Raw genomic sequence first — 23564 nt, 5'->3', positions numbered from 1 at the left:
GATCTGATAAACCGAGCATATCCATATTGGCCCTCAGTTTCCTTCTTCCCCGCAAGCACAAAAAGAAATCCGGAGCCGCCATTCCGGGATATGCTACTTTCAACATAGAAAAACGATAGAAATACAAACATATGTACACGGAGTAGGCAGCCGCTGGCCGGAACACGGGTGTTGTGTGGTTCCAAATAACGCATAATACCCGCCGCCGCACAGTGGATGCGCCCAACGACAAAAATCAAAAAATTCATGACATCATTTTAAGATTTTAAAAATGCCAATCGCTTCCAAACATTCTAAATTTTTCGAAACTCAACTTTGTTTTTCCATTTTTCACGGTTCTTTAGGAGAAAAAGTCTTACAAACATGACCAATTTTGGATAAAAAACTGTATTAAAAAATGAGATAAAATAGTTATATTAAAAGCGGGTTTCTGAAACCAAGGACTATTCACGCTTTACTTACTCCTTAACTTAAGTTGAATCATTTAGTAGATTGCCTAGGGTTCGTTTTTCTTCTTATAAAATTTTCTCTAAATTGCAAGGGTTGCCAAATATTTTGGTTATAATATTGGACAAAATGGAAATATTTAATATAGATGTATGGATTTCTTTAAAGATTTAGTTACTTTCCAAGTATACGCAAGAATCGCCACTACTACCAAATTGAAGCCTAGGGTCTGTAGATTTTAAAACTGTTTAGACTTTTTGCAGAAATTTGCGGTTTTGGCAGTTGTGACCAAAAGTCTAACTCGGTTTTTAGGTGCTGAATTTATATATTATAGGTAATTCTGCAAAAAAAAGGTGATTTAATCCTATAAAGCACAGAAAGTGGATGGCAACCTTATTTGGAAGCTGTGGCCAAAAGTGGACCGATATCACATTTCTTTATCAGGTGATGTTCTAAACTCTGAGTTCACTTTTAAAGCATATTCCGTTTGAAAAGTTCGTTAATATAATAATATACATTAAATGGAGATAGAAATCCTGTAAGGAGTATAGCAAATCATGGACCAATATTAACAATTTTTTCTCGGTGAGTTTTACTATGCTATAAGAACACCTAGTACCGGATTACAGCGAATTCGGTTGAACAATGTTTCCGTAACAGTAAAGTACAACAATTCAGGATGATTCGTTATATGGAAACCACGCGAAAACGTGTACCTAGGACTCCAATATTTTTTGTTTCACTGTTTTTAGGCCACGAGGACTCATTGTTAAAAATTTCAGTTCGATAAATTATAAAGAAGTATTTTTGTCACACCTTCCCATGTAAGTGCAACCACTGTGCGCCGTGGGATTACGTTTTCATTTGTCATTTTAGTTGGTCTGGGCAGCCAACTTTTGGGTAATTATTCCAAGAAGTTTGGACTTGTTCCGACGTCATAGAAGCAAAAACGGTTACTCCCTTCAATAGTTGTCGTGCTCACCATTTTATCAAAAAATTGTGCATTTTTGCGAATGATATACCCGAAGCAGTCGACCGGTATGGCCCTTTTCGAACCTGATTCAAGTTTAGATAAACTTTTACTAGATGCAAAATTTGAATCAGATCGTTTGATCCGTTCCAGAGTTATAATGCGCATCAGCCAGCCAGATAGACCGAAGGCCAGACATTTTTGACAGTATCAGCCTAAAGACTGAGGGTATAAAAACAGCCCATCTTTTTTATTAAAATCGAAATTTTGGCTTTGGCAGTCCATTTTTTTTAAATTCCCTCCTTTCACAAAAATTAGATGCGGACCTTTCCATTCGTTTTCTAGCTAGAGCCGGACTCGCAAAACAGTCTCGTACACATTTGTCACAAAAGTATGCAATCTGTAAGAGGGCTCCTGAGTTCTTCTAACTGCGGAAGAAATCTAGAAGAACTCTTCTCTATAAAAAGTACTTACGGCTACTTCAGTGTTACTAAAAATAAAAAAACTGTTTTTTAATTTTCAATACTTTTTTATTATAGAATACCTTATAGTAACAGATACTTGATAACAAAATTTCAACTTATATACTAAAAAAAATAAAATAAATTTTGGTATAAACATCTACGGCAGAGTTTCCCCATTTCACGATGAAGGGCGAATAGATAGATCTCATCTCATTATCAATCTCTTATCGTAACAACAGATAAAATTATAAATGAGATGCAAAAAAAATCCTAAAATGGGTGTAGGAGGGGCCAACTTAAAGTTCTACAAACATAGATAGACAACTATTTACAAACTTAAAATTAACTATTAAAAAAATATTTTCTCTGCTTATTTCCTTCAAATCAAAGTGGCAAGATAATCTCAGAATAGGCAACAACAAACGGCAACACTGGCCGTCAATTCGTTCGATTCGCTTATTCTCGTCTGGTAATTTTAACACGCAAACCATCCTTGGGTCGCAAAATCAATTCACCCAACAAAGTTAAATCTTCACGACGATCGACAGCTTCAATTTTATAATTACGCAATACTGTTGAGATGACGGCCTTCTCTTCGAGAATGGCAAACTTTTGGCCGATGCAATTACGGGGTCCAGCACTGAAGGGTATATAGGCAAATGGGTGGCGACCAGCACAATTTTCAGGCAAGAAATTGTCGGGGTTGAATTGTTCAGGTTTTGGGAAGACGCGGGGATTGCGATGCAGCATGTAGGTCATAATGATGGCGGTGGTGCCGGCAGGAATGGTGTAATCACCTGGAGAAACACAAAATTTATTTAATTATGGCTGATTGCTCTAAAGAAAATTCAAATACTTACCAATCTGAACATCTTCATTTATGGAACGACCCATCATTGGCACAGAGGGGAACAAACGCAAAGCATCCTTAATACAACATTCCAAATAACGCATGTCCATAAGATTTTTCATTGTGGCTGGAGTATCACGATCATCACCGAAAATCGATTCCAATTCTTCCACCACACGTTCTTGATATTCTGGATGGGAACCCAACAAGAAAAGGGTCCATGAAATGGCAGCCGAAGTTGTGTCGTGTCCTTCAAACATAAATGTATCGACTTCTTCACGAATATCCGAATTACTGAGCTTGGTACCCTCTTGAGAGTATTCAATCAATAAATCCAAGAAAGCCAAACGTTTCTTTTTACCCAAATCATCGTAAGCATCGGCAACACTGTCATAATTGTTGTTATTCATATTCTCACGTAATTCAGCTTTACGTTCACGAATCACTTTATTGGAGAATCCGTGTAGGGTGTTAATGTAACTGGTGTGACGTTTAGCATCAGCGGTCATGTTGAAAATCAAGTCGGGATGTAACCACAATTTCGATTGACGTGTTTGAACAATTTCACCAATGCTGTGTGGGAGAGGAGGAAGACAGAGCGTGAGTGGATGTTAAAGAAAAATAAATTAGAATTATGTTATGTTACTTTTGATCAACACAGATTTTCCAATTCTATATAATTTCGTCCGTCTGTCTGTTGAAAATAAGATACAACTCGGGATATTTAAAATATAGTCGTATAATTTGGTACAGACATTTCTATTAGTTCTAGGATATTTGGTATTGAAAATGGATTATATCGGTCCCCGTTTTGATATAGTACTCATGGAACTGCATCGCCCTATATTCGGATTTAAAGGTTCTAGCCACATTAGTTTGTCATTTAGTCTACGCTAATTGTATAAAAAGTGTCTAAAGAGAATTGTCAGTATAAAATCAGATAGTACAGTACAGTCCGATTTCCGGTATTTTGAAGGTTATTAACACATCAAACCGAAATGGCTTAAATTTGGTTTTTGGTCTTCGTAGAGGTATAAAATATTCCAACAGAGAATTTACGATATAGAGCCACGATTTATTATGACGACAGTCCATATAATGCTACCGCATATTTTGTTTAGTTCGAGGGTTTTTTTGTCACATTTTCGGAATTGTCTTATTTTAGTATAGCGGGTCTCAATAGGTACACAAGTTTAATTCGAAAAATTGTAAATTTCGATATCTGATTGTCCGAAAGTAGCACGGGCTCATCCGTCAACATAGAGATAGTCCTGGGGATGATAACAATACAGCATTACTCAGCTATAACATAAATAAGCATAACCCAACAGGCATTGCAACAAGCCTCGAAAAGCCTTGTAAGGTCCTAAAGACAGTACAGGGATACAGTGTGAATCCCGTACTTGGGGACAACCCCCCTCCATCGCAGCCAGCTGCCAAGACCAACACGATTGGTTTACCCCTGTTAAGATCCGGATGATGCAGCCGTCTCAATTCGTATCGGGCCAAATTGACGATACCCAACACTTGTTTGACATTTGGATTGGGACCACACGACACGCTACATTTGTTTGGTGTGTGTTGCTACAACAACAGCAAGCCTTGTTATAAGCTCAAAGCTATCGTCCCACAAAACAGCCACAAGCTTTCCTCATTGAAATCCCATGGGTATCTACAAGGAAGCTGCTCGAGTGAAGGAGTACTTGGTAAGCACGCTTTACTTCCCGCACACGCAGCACTTGATACCGTTGCTGTTCCAATCCCTGAAAATGCATCGCTTTTGCATTTTAATAACAATGGACTCGCAGATCTATGAAATAGTGGATTTCAAGAGTCGGAAGAATATCACGGTCGCGGCAGTGCAGGAAACCAAGCTCAACAACAACTGCAGCTTACAGCGTTCTGATGGTTACAACGTACTGACCTACGTACATACCTATCTCGCTTAAGCCTTGCTCTAATGACCCTTAATTGGAATGTATGGGGGTAGCAGTCAGGGGTGGAACTGCTGAGGTAAAGTTTGCTAAACGTATACATCTCGTCGATAAATGACTGTTCTCCAGGTTATAGGCCCAGCATTAGTCGGCTTTGAGGGTCATAACCGTTTGGTCTTGGGAGGCTTTAATGCTCATCGTGGGATATAGTGCCGGCTGAGCAGATTGATATCTCTACGCTTTGCAGAGCGTCGTTTCTCTTAAATCAGACCATCTCTCCATAATTATCTCCATCAGCAGACCGGTTAATTTCATCACCTCCGAACGCCGCCCTTTCATCAATCATGAGAAAGCAAATGTGCCTAATTTCCTAGATGTTCGGATACCAGAAAGGTCGTTCCGAGACATCATCACTGCTGCAACCGCTCGCCATATACCTGCTGGTCGAATACCCGAAATGAGACGAAATTTCCTAGCACATGCGACGGGATTAGCAGCAAATGGGCTTGATGAGCTTCATCGTGCCAACCCTAGTGACCCCAAAGTCAGGGAGCTTACACAGGAAGATAACAGGTTTGTCGGTGCGGAACAAGCGGAAGAAGCGGTTAAATGATCTAAACAGTTGCAACATTCACAACAAAATTCACTTTCGAACCCTGGAAAAAAGTAAGATAGCACCCCAGTCACGTTTGGCGACGTTACTCTGACTAATCCGTAGATTTTATGTCAATTGACAGTTTGACCACTTCGATTGTGCAGAGGACTGGCGCACAGACCTCTGTAGGATCGTCAGTACCTGGTAAGTCTTGCCTTTCTGATGCTGTGATAAGCGTTGGTACAGTGAGGAGGCAAGTGACTGGTACGTTGGACGGCCATCGACCTCAAAGCAGGGTGGCAAATCGAAGACATCTGCGCAGGAATGCGTTAAGAGGGTAAGATCTTCCGAGGACCCACATCTAACTGCTTAAAGGATGTTGGAACGTCGGCCGGACAATCACTCGGCCTCTTTTGCTGAAGTGACTGCTCACCGAGCGGTAGAAAGGGACGAGTATTACGTCGCATCAGATCTCTACCTGCAGAGGATGAATTACCACAATTTACAATGGATGATGTTGCGAATGTCATCAGGAACGCTAAATCATCCTAAGCGTTGTGCCAAGAGTCGAGTATCTCACTAAAGTGGACAGGGAGGCCACGCTACTGAAGCCAGGCAATGATGCCAACAAAAGCGAATCGTACAAACTGATTTCGCTTTTGTCCTCCGTAGTAAAGACTTTTGGGGCTTTAGTCCTCCCCAGCGTCAGAAATAGGTATACAGATGCCGATCATCCGCATGAATCCGTGTGTAGCACAGCACGACAACAGCATTTCACGCCATCTCCACACATATTAATCGAGGACTTAACTAGAGCAAGCCGTGTGATAGAACAGTGATGGTGGCGCTTGACTTATCAAAAGCCTTTGATACTGCCAAGCACTCCACGCTGTTTGAGGACATGGATCAGACTACCCTCCGGCCAAGTGTGAAACGTTAGATAATCAGTTCTATGACGTACGTGGAATTCAGAAACAGGAAGTACAAGCCCCATAGAGTATAATAGTACGGTTACACTAGAGTTTTTAGCCGGATTAACCCACTTCGAGAGGATTTGACATTTGCGCTATAGAATTGACATTTTAAATCCAAACCCACTGGGTTAATCCGGTTAAGTGTAACCGGGGTATTAGAGGGAGTTCCCCAAGGTGAGGTGACATGTCCGGAACTGTTTAATCTACCTCTACTTTAACCTCATTTATTTCACCCTTCCAAATGGCATTGAGATCGTAACGTATGCGGATGATTGTACAATCTTGGCGTACCTTCCCTGATGTCATTTGTGAAAGGCTAAACTTTTATTTGACTGATCTTACCACCTTTTTCAAGCGAGTAATATGCAAATATCCGCCGCTAAATCTACGTCCGCTCTGTTGAACACATGGACGCAGAAGTGAGAACTAAGTTGAATGTCTTGGTTGGTGGTAGCAGGATTCGGACCAAAAACTACCCAAAAATTCTAAGGGTCACATTCGACAGCATGCCACAGCTTTCTGCGACAATATGAGATGAGGGACAAGGTCCTCAAGTACCTAGCTGGCAGTAGGATTCAGATAAAGAAACCTCGTTAACCACATATAACGGGAAGCTATGCGGCGCCAGTATGGTCCGCGAATATAAATGCAATGCGATAAAAAAAATATTCCGAGCTATCAGAACTCCGCCCTGAGAATTACAACAGGGCGCCCCTCATGTCTTCCAGTATATAACATAATCCTAGCCACCGTATGGTTGATAAGACAAACCCCCAAGACCACTCTTCCTCTCCTAGGGATGTCAGGGTCTACAAAGAGATATTCATGATCTAGAGAGAGGTCTAACGTTACAAGAGAGAATCCCTAGATCAGCAAACCTGTCAAGAAGGTTTAAATAGCATTCACACATGCAGTCGCAGATGACATAAACAACTATCGTGTGAATGCGGTCCTCGGAGAACATTCCCCATCTACCGCAGCTGAGGAATGTCAGCTGTCACGACAAACCAGAGTAGTTTTTGTTCTATTACGCTCGGGATGATGCAGCCGTCCTATAGGACAAGAAAGGATCGAGGGCGGTGCTCGCACTGCCCTGCCAAACAGACTTTATCGATCGAAGAAATATCATGGTCGCCGCGATTCAAGAAATTAAACTTACTGTTATCTGTAGTTCGCAACGTTGCTTAGAAAGGACTTGTCCTTCCTTTTACACTAGTCTGTCCAGGTAGGTCCATGCTATCGAGTTATATGCCAACTAGTAGTTCGCTTTTGAAGGGCAATAACCGTCTGGTGCTAGGGGACCTCAATGCGCATCATGGGCGTTGGTATTCCCTCCTAGACAATGATAGCAAATTTGGAGCTCTACGTTTTGCACTGTGAACGAAAACGCTCCTACGAAAATAAGAGAAATTGCCACAGGCGGCCGCAGAGATGACATTAAGTTTTTATTCCGTCAGATCACTGAGAGGAGTGAAATACCTTTTGTAAAATTAAAGCAGCTCGCAAACATCTGCTATACACCCTGCAACGCTGACGCTGGTCATTCATTTCTTACTCGTGGACTGATCATTCTTACTGGCTGAAGATTGTTAAGAATTATCTGTAGATCTGAATAACTACCCAAAAGCTCTCAAATACTTGAAGACCCACTGGAAAAAATATGAATTTCCAATCAGCGTTGCCGGAAGGAGTTACGTTTACAATGTTTGGACCTGCATACGGACGGACAGATGAACGGATTTGGTTTTAACAGTTCTGGAGTCTAAATCCATTATTTCAATGAAGCACATTTCTGATCAAGACAAAGTGTAAATAAATAATATGGGGGGTATAATTAAATTTGTCATTCCGTTGTTTGGTGTTTTTAAGGTTTTAGCCTTATTATCACTCCGAAATGGCTTAAATTTGGTACTGAGTCTTCGTTGGGTGTATAAAACTTTCCCCCAGAAATTTGTCGATATAGGTCCACGCCTTCATATAGCCCCCATATAACGGTACCTCCGGATTTTCGGTATTTTGAAGGTTGTGGCCACAATAATCCACCGAAATGGCTGAAATTTGGTATTTAGTCTTCTTTGGGTTTAAAAAACTTTCCATATGAAATTTGTCGGTATATGTCCACGCCTTAATATAGCCCCAATAGAACGATACCTCCCGATTTTCGGTATTTTGGAGGTTGTGACCTCAATATTACACCGAAATAGCTGAAATTTGGTATTTAGTCTTCGTTGGTGGTATAAAATAGCCCCCATAGAATGGTACCTCCCGATTTTCGGTATTTTGAAGGTTGTGGCCACAACAACCTACCGAAATGGCTGAAGTTAGTCGGTATAGGCCCACGTCCTATAGAACTGTTCCTCCCGATTTTCGTAATTCTGAATGTTGTGACGTAAACATCCCACCGAAAGACTGACATTTGTTATTTAGTCTTCCATGGGGTTATAAAATATTCCTGAAGAGAATTATCAGTATAGATCTACGTTTTTCTACATCCCTATAGAAGCGTACCTCTTAATTTTCGGTATTTATAAGATTTAGCCACATTATCTTACCGAAATATAGGGAAACTTGGTATTTAGTCTTCTTTGAGACTAAAAACTTTGGCACCTCCAGAATTTCGGTATTTTGAAGGTTTAGCCACATTGTTTTACCGAAATTGCTGAAATTTGGAATTTAGTCTTCTTCGTAAACAAAAGGAAACTAATTGTTCCATTTTAGTATAACAAGTTCGGCCCGGCCGAACTTAACGCCGTTCTTACCTGTTCCGTTTCAATCTGTATGGCTTCCATGTCAAACGCTTTTCAGCGCAGCCTTCGGAATTTATGAGTATGGTTTTGAACGCTAACACGTTGTGATATTCAATTTCCTTTTGCATGTATAAAAAATCATGTTCCCATGAATCGGCACAGTGCCGAATCTTCCTGAATATATTCTAAATATGTACCATATGTTCCGTTTCAGTCACCTCACTGTTAATTTAAGACATTCTTATCTACTGGTAGTTACAAGACAATGTACTTAAAATTAGTTTAGTATCCATTGTTTTGGCATTTTACCTCCTTATCGGCGCAACAGAACTATGTATACACAACATCAATTGTAGAATAGTTTTACTTGCCTTAAATGTCAAATAAATATTAGCCAATATTGTGCACCAAGAGCCGATTAAAATAACTCACGAACTTTTATGTGCAAGGCGGAAATGTTAACCATTGCGCCACACGTTAGTACCCAAACTTAATACCCTTTTTATTTATTTTAATTTCCATTTATTTCAAATTAACCTTGAAAACAAACGACAACAAATTACCCTTGATCATTGAGGAAAAAACAAGAAAAATTCCCACAGGTGATAAGAAAAACAAAACAAAAAGTCTAAAATAGATAAATATTTCCTCTCAGACTAACCGGAAACAAATAAATACTCGTACAATAAACTAAAATCACAATTACATGCATAGAGTGTTGAAAAACGATACTAAATGTTCCAGACGCAAGTTTATGACTTTAATTAGTTGCGTAGCAGATTTTATGACCAACCCCTTGGTAATGATACAAATACTACTTACCCATAAACAGCTTTAACATAATCCGATTCACTGTTACTTTGGGCATAAATGCTGCGACCCATAGCGGTTTCTGAAATAACCAAAAAATAATCAAATAAAAATACATTTTTTGTCGAAATGTTAATGGCCAACAAACAATTAGGCATTACAACAAGTACGATACGGTAATATATCATCACCGTATAATGATCATTTGCAGCTGATGATGATCACCATTTCAGTTGTAATTACTTTTTCTTTTCGTTAGTAATATTATTGCCATGATTTTCATTTTTTGTCACTTACCACAGACAATATCCAGGGTACACAAGGTTACATAGGGGAAAATATTAAATGATTCTTTGTTCAATTCACGCTCCAATTTACGTGTCAAGATGGCACTTTGCTCGTTGAAAACATCAATGAAATCATCCAAAATTTTGAAATGGAAAGCTGGTGTTAAAATCTATTGTCGTAGGAAAAGGAGAAAATAAAGATGAAAATGAAAATTGCTTTCTGCAATTAGGTTTCCACATTTTCTTTACTCACCTTTCTTCTTGAATGCCATTTGCGACCGAAGCTTGTCAAAAGACCAGTACCCAACCAAGGTTGCAAATATTCATAATCACCACTTTTGTCAATGAATTTCTGGCTGTTGAGAATGGGCTGAAAGAAACAGAAAATGAAAACATTTGATTATATAAAAAAATAAATGCTTAATTCACGCCCGATATTAGATTAAGTGTACATTTACTTGGAAGAGATTTATGTTCGACAACTGTTACTTTGTCGAAGAGAGACCCAGAAAAATGTTATCGAAATGGTTCCATGTGATGCCATGGTTTCATTGGATCTTGTTTCAATTTATAAAGCTCTGGTAAAAAGAATGGGTGAGAATGCTAAAAACGCAAATCCCTTGCACACATACTTGAATAGCATCTTTGGCATGGAACATTTCGCTGGAGAGCTAAAGCATCTCTCAACACCCTCTCTCAGCGATAAACTGATAATGTAAAATGTAATTCTGTAGATATTGGATTTAATGCGGGCCGAACTGAAACACTGAGGAACTGCAAGCCGCCGACCACTACTTGACATTTTATATTGTCTTGACGGGGGCTCGAACATACGACGTTCTGTGATTAACCCTTTGAACCCCGGACTTTTTTTCGTAGAGATAAAACTATTTTTCATATTCATTATGATTAGTAGTCGCAAAAATAAGTCCCCTGCGAAAAAAAAACTTAAAAATTCCTCGTGGTTCGGGAGTTACCAAATGTTGCCTGTGGGCAACGTCGGGCCATTGTGGTTATAAAAATTAACAAAGGTTGTTTCTTAAGTCTTTGTATTATCGGTATATTTGTTATTATTCATGATATGGAAAAGCATAAACTGATGAGTTTGATTAATTCTAGAGGAAAATTGATGGAAATGGAATGGAAAATTGCCCTATTTTTATCATATATAGTTCACGAATTAACAAATTTTGACGTATATGGTGGTGTTCATATGATTTGAAATGGTATTATTGATATTTTTCAGAGAAAAAGCCTTTGAAAAATATTTTCTATTTTGTGTGCAGACTCTAAACCTGATAATATTGGTCTTCTTCCAATACATAAAATTATCATCATCGATATTTAAACAGATATTCGCAAATTCATAATATGTGTTATGTATATTCACTAAAAAATGTGTCAATCTCCTCTTAATTCAAGTCCAATCTTAGAATATTAATATAAATACAACAATTTTAACAAGTCCGAATATCCCCATGATCCTTTGTATTTAATTAAATACCAATAACCAGCATTTTCGACTTCCACTAATGTAACCACTTTATTACCACAATGGCCCAATGTTGCCCACAGGCAACTTCCAAATTTCAAAAAATTATAACTACTGATTGCAACTGATATCACTAACATGCAAACAACTTTTAGTATGCATTTTTTGAGAGTACATATTGAGACTACAAAAACCCTAGCAGGGTTTTGTCCCGTCAGATCCAGTTCGGGTTTTATGGGCTCATCTAAACCGGGCTAAAACTACAGTTTTTTGCATTTATCCGCTTTGCTGTCTTTGGCAATATTGTAGTCCTAAACTAGTTGAACTTATCCTTTGAAGAGACCACATAAGAAAAACTCCATCGAGGGCATCAAAATCGATAGAATATAGAAAATTTTACATACATAATTGCTAAAATTGTGGTCAGTATCAGTTAAGCTATGGGGAGTTGAACCAAGTAACATTTTGCAAAAATAAAGTTCTCAGCAATTCTTCAGAACAGTCTGAAACTCTAAAATGCTTACCTCATGTTGTTTCAGCGGTATTTTGCATCATATCTTTTACAACACGTATTTCAAACACAGTTCACACCAATAGTTTATTCTCGCATTTCGGATTTCACCACATTATTGACATATTTATTAAATGGTCGTTGAAAAATATTCTGAAAACAACGTGATAGTGGCATTCTACAACAATGACATGTTCCGAAGAGTTGTGTATTACATTCCAGTGAATATTTTTCCAAAAGAAATCATTAAGAAAAAATTAACAGTTTTGGAGATATGGTGCGAAATGTATAAAATGTATGGCAATTTTGGATATTTTATAAAAATTGAGGCTATAAATGTAGTTTTTCGACTTCATTATTTGTCCAAATATGTTATTCTTGCCCTTATCTACAAATTTGCTTCAGAGGCCAAATGAAAATTCACATAGGTATCTCTGAAACCTCATCAGTCCAGAATTGCTTTAAAAAGTCAATATGTATTTAACCATGTTTAGATGGGGCCATAAAATCCAAGCTGGATCTGACACAACAAAACCCAACTAGGGTTTTTGTCGTTTGGGTCTTTACTTTCAAAAAATCTTCAGCTCAAATTGTTTGCACAAGATTACCTTAAAAATGTTGCACAGTGTATCTCTACGACTCGACGAGTTACATTTCATTTACTACGAGTTTCGCATAATTCAACACAAATGTTTTTTGAGTTTATGAAGCACTAAAACACTTCTAACCATGCCTGATCTTGCACAGAAATGTAGCACTGATATCTGGCTAGCTGTTATGGTCCAAATATTTATTTTAGTTTTTGTGTAATACTCTTTTTAAGTTGGGAAGTCAAATTTCAATCGCCAACATAAAACGCGTTTTTCTCGAAACAGGATTTTTTGAGATGTGCCACTCTTTGCGTAAATGAACGATTTCATGTCCAAATTTTTACTCGACTACTTATACTAAAGTAAGCATAACATCGCCAGTCTATCTATTTATTTAAAAGTAATTTCCATTTTTTTATTCTTCTGAAATCAACCTACCGACACCCACTTAGTGTATATGAATATCTCAAACGGTGAGGAAAATACGCATACACAAACATGCAAACTTGCCCACAGGCAACATCGGGCCCCAATGGGTTAAGGCTTGAATACTAATCGAGCGGGTGAACATTTGGTAAGCTTACGAACTAGTGAAACATGGGTGAACTACTGAACCATGAGTGAATTAATGATTCCTAGGTGAACTCGTGAAACATTGGTGAACTACTGGAATGTTAATAAAATAGACAACCGTTCTTATGGGCTAAAACTTGGGTTGGGCTTGTAACGCACTCTGTCAAAACACAGCCTACTATAAAAAAAAAAAAAACAAAGAAAAAGAAGAAAAACAAACCCTCTAAAGTTGCGACCCCCGCAAACGTTCTAAGGGCTATCTGCGAATCTGCATATGTAATATCATGACTCTTTACAGAGTAGGAGCAGTTTGCGCACTGGCGAATCTACTTGTTATGTACAAAGCTGATATTTTAGCCCTACAGGATGTGCGATGGAATCGGGCAGACGTAAAGATCAGAAACGATTACGCACTTTATTTTGCTGCCATGAAACGAAACATGAGCTAGGTATTGGAATTATGGTATCATATGACGACTGCCATGAACAACACGAACCATATGTACATACATGTTGAGTCTATCAGCACTAGGTTGAGATATTAGATGTTGCCTTTATATAAAAGAAATTAAAACAAGTAAAAAAAGTATCAGTCGGCTTGGCCGACAGAGATATACCCTCAGCCTGTGTATATTGAAACAATTTTTTTCCAAAAAAACGTATGTATTTAGAGGGTTTTAAAAATTTTGAACGTATGAACCGACAAAAATGTTGATAAGATTAAAGAGCAGAAGTTTTGCGGGGGAATTACTTAAAGGAATTTATCGACATTGGCCATTATGGAAGTCGATCTCCAGCCACAGCATATGGTGCCATAGGGGGGTTTTACTCCCTTTGGGCTGTCTGCTTAAGAAGTGTGGTTTTGCCCCTGAAAAACTTTTACTGTCGTAATTGAGGCAGCGAATGCAAGTTGCTTCAACAAAAATCAAAGTGATTCGATAGCAGGTCTTAAAGTGAACTTATCCGAAATTTTGTTTGGGAGGTACTGGATGAAGTGGACAAATATAGTCCAGATTTGAACCTGATCTATATCTGGTAGATATAATAAGATGTGTAAAGTATGGACCAATTCGGCCACTCCCTTCAAAAGTAACCGTACGAAAATTGTTCCGAACATTTTTGAAATTTTGTGGGGGAGGTACCTGAAGGAGTGGACCGATATAGCTTATCTTCGAACTTAAACTATGTTTGGACAAAATATTCCTAAGGCCCAATCAGCAGATCCGTTGGAGAGTTATCTTGCGCTCCAACCACCTCACACGGTGTCATAGGGCTTTTGTGAAACTTTCAGGAAGTTTGGACTTGCCCCTGATGAAACTTGTACCGTCGTATGGGGGGCAGTGAATACAAGTTGCTAAAACAAAAATCAAAGCGATTCGAGAGCAGGTCCTAAACTGAACTTATCCGAAATTTTGTGTGGGAGGTACCCGAATGAGTAGACCTATTGAGTCCATATTGGAACCTCATCTAAGTCTGGTACATATTTCACGATGGGCAAAGTATGAACCAAATCGATTACGCCCTTTAAGAGTTATCGTGCGCACAAAATTTCCGAACATTTTCGAACTTTTGTGGGGGAGGTACCGGAAGGAGTGGACCGATATAGCCCATCTTCGAACTTAAACTAAGTTTGGGCAAAATATTACGAAAGCCAAAATTTGAACCGAATCGGTTCATCCTTTCGAGAGTTATCGTGCGCTCCAGCCAGCAGGACAGACAGACAGACAGACAGACAGACAGACGGACGGACATGGCTAGATCGACTCCAAATTGTCTGAAACACATTTCGTCCAAACATACTTGGGGTCTAAAACCATTATTTCGATGAGGCACATTTTCATCGTATCAAAGTGTATATACCCTCCTTAGCCTAAAGGCTGAGGGTATAAAAATTGTAGATGCGAACTTTTCGACACCAAACGCACTGTAGTTGTTTGGCTTGTCAGTTAAGTAACAATACTTGTGGCGACCACCAGTGGTAGTTGAGGTATGGTGCGTTGGTGATACGACGAGACCATTCAAAAGGAAAAGAGAACAATGTTGAGAGGATTTAACGAACAAGATAGCAAATATGAGAGCAAAGTGGGGAAAATCATGAAAATCTTACATATTTTTGAAAAAATTGTGGTTTTTGGATAGATATAAGAAACTGCACATGTATCTTTTGTGAGGTGCCTGTACAGTGTGAAAAAGCTACATCACGAACGAAAATATGTAAAAATTCTTGAAATATTTTTATCTGTGTGGAAGGAATCCGACAGCGGATTAAGGCCGATCGATTTTGCAGCTGCAAAGAACATGGTAGTGAGCAGCACCAGGTTCCAACACCACGACATATACAAGGCCACGTGGATATCCCCTGATGGGAAAAGAAGAAACCAGATTAATCATGCTGTGATAGACGCAAGACACACGTCCAGTTTGTTCGATTCGAAGAGCGAACATCGATTCGGATGCAACCAAGGTACGAACTCGTCTTAATGTTGCGATGGCACAAGCCTACTTCGCTCAACTGACCCACATGCTGGGAGACGGCACTCCTTGTCCCGACAATATGGAAGGACAGTGGCAAAGAATAGCCCACTCTCTTCAGATTACCGCAAAATCCATACTTGAGTAACAAAATCACCATCTAAAAATCTATAGTACGATCAGGAGTGTCGTAAAACTTCTGAAGAGAAGAACGCGACGTACAGAGCAACCCTGAATCCAGTAGCAACAATAAGTGCCAAGGAAAATTAACGGGAGAAGAGGAGAGAGCAGGAGCGTATTTTCAGGAGAAAAAAGGAAAGAGCAAGAAAAACGTGAGTGTGAGAAACTCGAGATGTTCAGGAGTCAGAATGAAGTCCGAACATTTTACCAGAATGTAAAACACCAAGAATGAAGGGTATTGTGCGAAAATTTATAAGTGGGTAGCAGCAAATGGTTTGGTACTGAATCCACAAAAATCTAAATGTTTGGTTATCCACAAAAATAAGAAGTTGGTGACTTGAGAATCGTTATAAACCATAAAAAAAATTGATGTTGTTTCCCACGCCAAAAATTTGGGCGCGATTTTTAACAAATCATTAACGTTATGGATAACGCACTCTTTCACACCCATCAAAATACGCATTTTGTTGGCAAAAACATTCTTGATTCCTGTTTTAATGTATGGATGTGAACTTTTTGCCAATTGTGACACTTCATCCAAACGCAAATTGAACGTAGAATTTAACAATATTATACGGTATGTGAATGGGGTAAAAAGAACTGAGCATATTTCTCAATTTTCGCGTTCCCTTTATGGTTGCAGTTTCGATACTCTACTCAATTTTAGATCTTTACTATTTTTACATAAAATCGTTGTGACACCAAAACCGAATTATCTTTACGATAGACTGAGATTTACTCGATCAAGAAGAGGCAAGAAAATGGCTCCATTCAGACGAAGAAGTCTAGTTTCTGAATGACAGTTTTATATCAGTACCATACGTCTTTGGAATACCCTACCTAACAACATTCAAGTCATCAGCAACGCGTTAGTTTTTAAGAAAAGGCTTTTCACTTTCCTTAGTAATTAAATTTTTAATCATTTTCAATAATTTTTAATGATATCACTGTCAGTACTATTAATAATTTCAATAATTTTTTTCCTTTTCAAATGAAAACATTAGTTATTACCATTATGTTTAATTTTTTTTTCGCTATACTTATATTTTAATTTGTCAATATTTTTCCATTTTATAATTTTTTCAATACCTTAAAAAGGACTTTAACTTAATATTATAAACCTGCACTGTAATTATAAGAATTATATCTTGTTGTGTAGGTATTATCAAATTATCAAATTAAATAAATAAATAAACATTCTCCCGCACAGATGATAAAGCGAATCTGGTAACTAATACAGGTAGCGTACTTGAGGATCTGGAAGGAACATTTCATGAAGCTCTTAGTTTCGAATATAGACGGCGATGAAGATACCCCAGAACCAATCGCAAACAACGACATTGAATGTCTACCACCTAGCCAAAGCGAAGTTATGATAGCAATTAATCGACTGAGAAACAATAAAGCAGCAGGAGCTGATGGACTTCCCGCCGAACTGTTCAAGATTGAAATATTGATAAGCAATACTTGGCTGGAAGAATGCATACCCAACGATTGGAACCTCAGTCTGCTATGTTGTTTACACAAAAAAGGAGACAAGACGGTTTGTGCAAATTACTTATGTATGGAACTGAATCATGGGTATTGCGAAAGCATATGAGGAAAACTAGGTGTGTTTAAGAGAAAAATTCTTTGAAAAATGTATGCACCAATATGCGTTGACGGTGAATACCGACGACGTATGAACCACGAGCTATACCAGCCGACCTACATCGTCATAGTAAAACATATCGAACAACAACGATTGCATTGGCTGGACCATGTGAGTAGAGTGGATAAAGATGCCCCCACCAGAGAGGCATTTTAATATGAGCCACTCGACGGTATGCGCCCCAAGCAAAGGCGCAGATGAAACAACAATCGGTGAGCTTTTGAGTCCTCTTACGTGGGCTGAACGATAACTGTCTTTCCTATCAATGAAAACGCGAATATTTACCATCAAAAATAGTTTTATTGTTTTCTTAAGTAGTCTCCAACATGATTTATACGCTTTCTCATGCGCTCAAACAAATTGATGAATCCATTTTCCCACTCTGATTTAGACACCTCCAAAACATGGTTTTTGAACGCTTTTGCAGCATCTTCTAGCTCCGAAAATCGTTGACCACGCCTTTTTTCTTCATATGCTGGAATCAAATAAAGTCATTGGATCCCCAGTCAGGGCTGTACGACGGGTGACCCATCAATTCCTCGTTTTGTCCGGTAAATCAGGCGCTGGTTTGAATGTGAGAGCTCGAGTTGTCATGATACAGAATGATTCGCCTTCTCTTGTTCGTTTTTCGAATTTCTCAGGAGACTTCTGACAAACAAAATGTAGTGTACCCCTCATAATTAACCGTCCTACATTTCTGAAGCAATATAGTTGAGCGACTGTCAAATTTTTCTGGATCTAACGAGACTAATCCATTTTTGGGGTCAGGTGTTCATGCAATATAAAATGTTAGTTAGTGGAAGAAATACACAAGGATGCCTCTATTTCACGGTATATAGCATGGCGATCTTGCATTATCCGTTCACGCACAGCTTAATTTTTTTCTAACACAACGGCCGATTTTGTGCGACCCTCACGACCTTCGTTTTTTGGCTGGTGTCGGCCACGACTGAATTCATTAAACCAGTTTTTCATAGTTCTATATGATGTCCCTTTATCAACATACAAAGATTTAATTTGTTCGATGCTCTCTTGCCGTGATTATCCAGGTCGAAAGTTGTGAAAAATTATCGGACGAAAATGTTCACAAGTAAATTCCATTTTTTTGCATAATGATTTTTTCAAGTCACTGTATGATAAACTGTCCTGAGTACGTATAGTCTAAAAACTGTCAAACTGTCCAAAATAAATTCAAATGGCGCCTGGCAACACGCGGTGTTGCATAGTCCAGATAGTTTTCGTGCAGCCCTCGTACATGACATGTGCGTACACAAAAAAATTACTGCATTTTAAGAATAGTGTTCATAAAGTCTTGCCAATGTTCAAATTTCTACATTTCATGAACGTCTTTCATAAAGCAAAAAATACTGGTTTCTTCTGAAAGATTAAAAAAAAAACATTTTGGGATGCTGTTTTGTTTTTATTGACTAACCAACCACCACACCAACCAAACCAGAGACAAGTTCTGCTGTTTTTTATAATGCTTTTATTATTTAGTTTTATTGTAATTTACCGTTTCTTTTAATGATTTTCACACTGTAGTTGTTATCGTCTTGTGAGCATAGCAGAGCAATATGAATCATATGTACATACATGTTGAGTCTATCAGCACTAGGTTCACATATTAGATGTTGTCTTTATATTAAAGAAATTAAAAAAATGTAGTTGCGAACTATATCGTACAACCAATCACTTTGTTTTTTCGACAACAAACGCACTGTAGGTGTTTGACGACGGTGGTAGTTTTGCGTAAAGCGTTTAGATTGTTGTGTTGTGGTTTTTTTGATACAGTTTCAATGTGATGGTGACACAATGAGACCATTCAAAAGAAAAAGATAACAAAGTTGAGAGCATTTACCAAACAAGCGAGGAAATATTAGAGCAAATAATGGGAATGTAGGGAAAAATAGGAAAGTGATTTTGCATCTTATGATAATCTTACATATTTTTGAAAAAATAGTGGCTTTCGGAAGGATATAAGATACTCGACATGTATGTTATGTGAGGTACCTGTACAGTATGAAAAAACTACATCATGAACGAAATATATAAAAATTCATGAAATATTTTTATTTGTGTATATGTGCCCTTGGGAACTAAAGCGGAAATGTCTGCAGTATGTATGCTATATTGAAGATGTACACGTCCAATAATCATTACATATACTACATTGAATATATTCAACAAGTGTTGAATATAAAGGTAAATAAAAAGCACTTGCACATTTCACTTAGCCAAAGAACCATAAAGAAGAATTGCAAACATTACAAACAATAATGCTAGTGCAAGTAAAAATTTCAAAGATAAAATCACATAAACTAAACTCACCAACACTATATCAAAAAGCTGTCTCCTAAATATTTGTATTGTTGAGGTGATCGTAGATATTGTTAAATAGACTAATGGCATGATTGGCCCAACACTTTGAATTAAGAAATTTAAGTCTCTTCGTATAATGACAACACATGGTGTTAATGTGAAAGATCATAACTTATATATGCACATCTTGTTTCTTATTTCATTAAATAACATCCTTACCTCAACTGTTTCAGGATCAAATAACATTACATATGGTGTTTGTCCCTGCCAGGCCTTATTCATGCCAATGCGTGTGCCCCACATACGTTGGGAGCCAGTAAGACGGGAGAATAACTCTAAAAAAGACAAAGAATATTTTTGTTAACGGGGAAAATAATAATTTATTTATAATTGATTATAGTCATTTAAATAACAGATTATGGGCCATTAATAACCAAACCAGTTTCATTAGGCCTTTCTTTGAAACGTAAAACATTGTTAAAATCTTATTTCGCATATGCGAAATTAAGAAAATATTTGCATAATTTATATATTGGCATTTGTAAAGATGTTTAATGTTTAAATGTCACGCCGTAAAAAAAAGAATTTCCAAAGCCGTCAAATATTTTGGTTATTTATCAGTCATTTAATAAATTAATTTTAGTCAAGAAGAAAAAGAAAACAATGATCAGAATAATATATGCAAATTAATCTAGAAAAAAACATATTTTTGTAAAACTTCCGTAAATGCCGATGAATGATGAATTAGCCTCAGGCCATATTTTTAATTTTTTGATTAGATAGCCTTCTTCACCAACACAGATAACGTAATATTTAGAAGCTTAACAAATTAGAAAAAATAAGTTATAAGTAAAGGTGTAAATTGCTTCATTCTGACAAAACAAGTATCAAATTGTCTTACAGGTAGAGAAAATGTTTTACACGGTGTGCCTTAACAAATTAAAATGGAAGGTGCTTACACCTCGGAAGTTTTTGCTGATTCTGAAACTACAATGCTCATAGAGGTTCTTTAGGTTTTCACGATTTAGCTTGGAAACCGCGAGTTCTATGTAAATGGGTCTAAAGAAAATGTTGTAGCAGAGAAAATTCTCCATAAGATTGGCCTTTATGATATTTTCGTAGGTTTTACCGTTTTTGAGATATGGATGTTCAAATTGGGACAATGCACTGACTGTATCGTCCCCTTATAAAACAATTTTATGCACAGTACCCCTTAACTAACTTTTAATGGAAACCGCTTACACATGGGATGTTTTTGCGGATTCTGAAACAGCAATGTTCATAGATAAGAAAAATAAAAAAGTTGAAAAAATCGCCGGAGGGATTTTTAAATAAATCGCGATCAAAATTCACAATTTTAGGGATTTTTAGGTTTTCACGATTTTGCTTGGAAACCGCAAGTCGTATCGAAATGAGTCTGTAGAAAATGTTGTAGCTGTGAAAATTCTCTATAAGACTGACCTTTAGGTTTTTTCGTAGGTTTTACCATTTTGAGATATAGAGGTTCAGTTGAAATTTTTAGGTTTTTATCTTAAGTCTTCAAGATTTTGCTTGGAAACCGCAAGTCATATCAAAATGGAACTAAAGCAAATAGTGAAGCTGTGAAAATTCTCTACAAGATTGGATGATTTATTTTTTCTAGGTTGTACCATTTTCAAGATATATACGTTTAATTTGGGAAATTGCAGTAATGACATTGTTTTATAAGGAGGCGATACAGTCAGTGCATTGTCTCAATTTGAAATTCTATATCTCAAAAACGGTAAAACCTACGAAAATATCATAAAGGCCAATATTGTGGAGAATTTTCACAGCTATAACACTTTCCTTAGGCCCATTTAGCAAAATCGTGCAAAGCTTAAGAACCCCTAAAAATGTGAACTTAAATCGCGATTTATTTTAAAATCCCTCCGGCGATTTCTTTTTTGTTTCTTGATATTTCTCATCTATGAGCATTGTAGTTTCAGAATCAGCAAAAACTTCCGAGGTGTAAGCACCTTCCATTTAAATTTGTTAAGGCACACCGTGTTTATTTATTTGATTATTATTATTAAATTGAAAAAAAATATTGTTACGGAATTAGATTTATCATAGCACCGTGATTTATCTTTAGCTAATGGCTCTAATTCGTGGTGTGAACGTGTCCCTGGACCACCAATCTAGGAACTAGATTACACAACTCTACACAATACTAAATTTTTACCATCGAGTCTATCTGAGTATCGAGCAATTTACAACCATAATACCACTTTAAGAGTAGTTTTCCATGGAAATGTAAGCCATACGATATGTTACTCGTCCTTTGTAAAAGTTTTCGTCTTAGTTTTCCATCGGACTGGTGTTTAATTTTCTGATAAATATTTCGATAGCCATTTTGAATTCTCTATATCCCCAGTTGTTCACGTCCTCGTTTTTCTTCTACTTTGTGTTTTCTCTTGAAAATACGTGTTTCATCTTTCCTTTTCAGTCCAATTTTTTCTTTTATACTTGCTGTAACTAAGTCCAGGATGGCTTTGTATAACACTTTCTTATCTTTAGCTCCGTTCCCCCACCACCAAAAATTGTGGACATAGGTTCAGGTTTTGGTATAGCCCCCATATAACGATATCACCCGATTTCAGGCATGTTAAAGTTTTTATCTACATTATCGGCCAACATTGGCTGTAATTTGGTTACGGGGTTCTCAGTGTTGAACAAAATTGCATTTACTAAAATGCTAAAAATAAAAAATAATTAAAAAAATTAAGCTAGAGTGTTTTATTAATAAATGCACTAAAAGCTAGACAATAAATTTTCGCTTAGTATCAAGTAATATATTCTTCATGATGGAATCTATAAAATAAAACGTTTGCATTAAAATTAAAAATTGTGACACAATTTAACGGCTATATAGGCTATATAGCTCGTGGTTCATAAGACGTCGCTATTCGGAACCATACATTAGCACGGGTAGTAGCAGTAATTTGTAGAGAGTTAGCTTTGTTTGAGGAGACTGCTTACTTAGCCCAAAGTAGCATCTGTTGGCCAACACCATTCCAAGAGGGAATTGTGGGTGTATGTCTACGTTTTGATATAGCCCCCATAGAACGATACGTCCCGATTTTCGGTATTTTGGAGGTTTTAGCCACATTATCACAGCGAAGTGGCTGAAAATTGGTACTTAGTCTTAGTTGCGGGTATATAACTTTCCACCTGAAATCTGTCGGTGTAGGTCCTCGTCTTCATATAGCAGCCATATAACCGTACCTCCCCATTTTCGGTATTTTGAAGGTTGTGGCTTCCATATCCACGCGAAATGACTGAAATTTTTATGGGCTTATTGAATGCATCCAACTCATGTCTTTTTTACGAGCATTTTACTTTAAGAACGTTTTTTGACCGATTAGTGCTGAAAAACGGCACATTTTTGTAAAAAATCTAATTTTTAGTTTGGATGCTCACCATCTTTTAAAAAAAAAAATGATATTTTTAAATGTCTCTCGTCCAAACGCAAGATTATTAGGTACTTAATAATCCCACAAAAATATAAGATGTTAGGTACATTCGTTTTCGAGCTGTAGTGGACACCGCAAAACATTTATATAAAAAGGGCTTAACTCCCAGGCAAACCAATCGTACCGACACACAGAGGGGAAATTTGTGTTAAAATTTGATCAAAAGCCCTAGAAAGCTCATTTATAGTCGTATTGATATAAAAT

At 37.4% G+C, this 23564-nt stretch overlaps 1 protein-coding gene across 1 annotated transcript in view; it reads right to left on the bottom strand.

Annotated features, from left to right (window-relative positions):
- Positions 1 to 1925: 1925 nt before the first annotated feature.
- Cyp4c3 (Cytochrome P450 4c3) overlaps positions 1926 to 23564 on the bottom strand; it is a 77876-nt gene continuing 56237 nt past the window's right edge. The window contains exons 2-7 of the mRNA XM_073960069.1: positions 20086 to 20201; positions 10332 to 10448; positions 10089 to 10248; positions 9804 to 9873; positions 2742 to 3304; positions 1926 to 2678 (exon numbers count right to left, since the gene is read on the bottom strand). Of these exons, the coding sequence (XP_073816170.1) occupies positions 2338 to 2678; positions 2742 to 3304; positions 9804 to 9873; positions 10089 to 10248; positions 10332 to 10448; positions 20086 to 20201 (1367 nt within the window). The 3' untranslated portion in view covers positions 1926 to 2337. The remainder of the gene's footprint in view (positions 2679 to 2741; positions 3305 to 9803; positions 9874 to 10088; positions 10249 to 10331; positions 10449 to 20085; positions 20202 to 23564) is intronic.

This window comes from Musca autumnalis, unplaced genomic scaffold (assembly GCF_047663935.1).
Source record: "Musca autumnalis isolate F117 unplaced genomic scaffold, ASM4766393v1 scaffold_1, whole genome shotgun sequence".
NCBI lineage: Eukaryota > Metazoa > Arthropoda > Insecta > Diptera > Muscidae > Musca > Musca autumnalis.
Note: the sequence above shows the minus strand (reverse complement) of the source record. Positions and strands in the feature narration are given on the sequence as shown.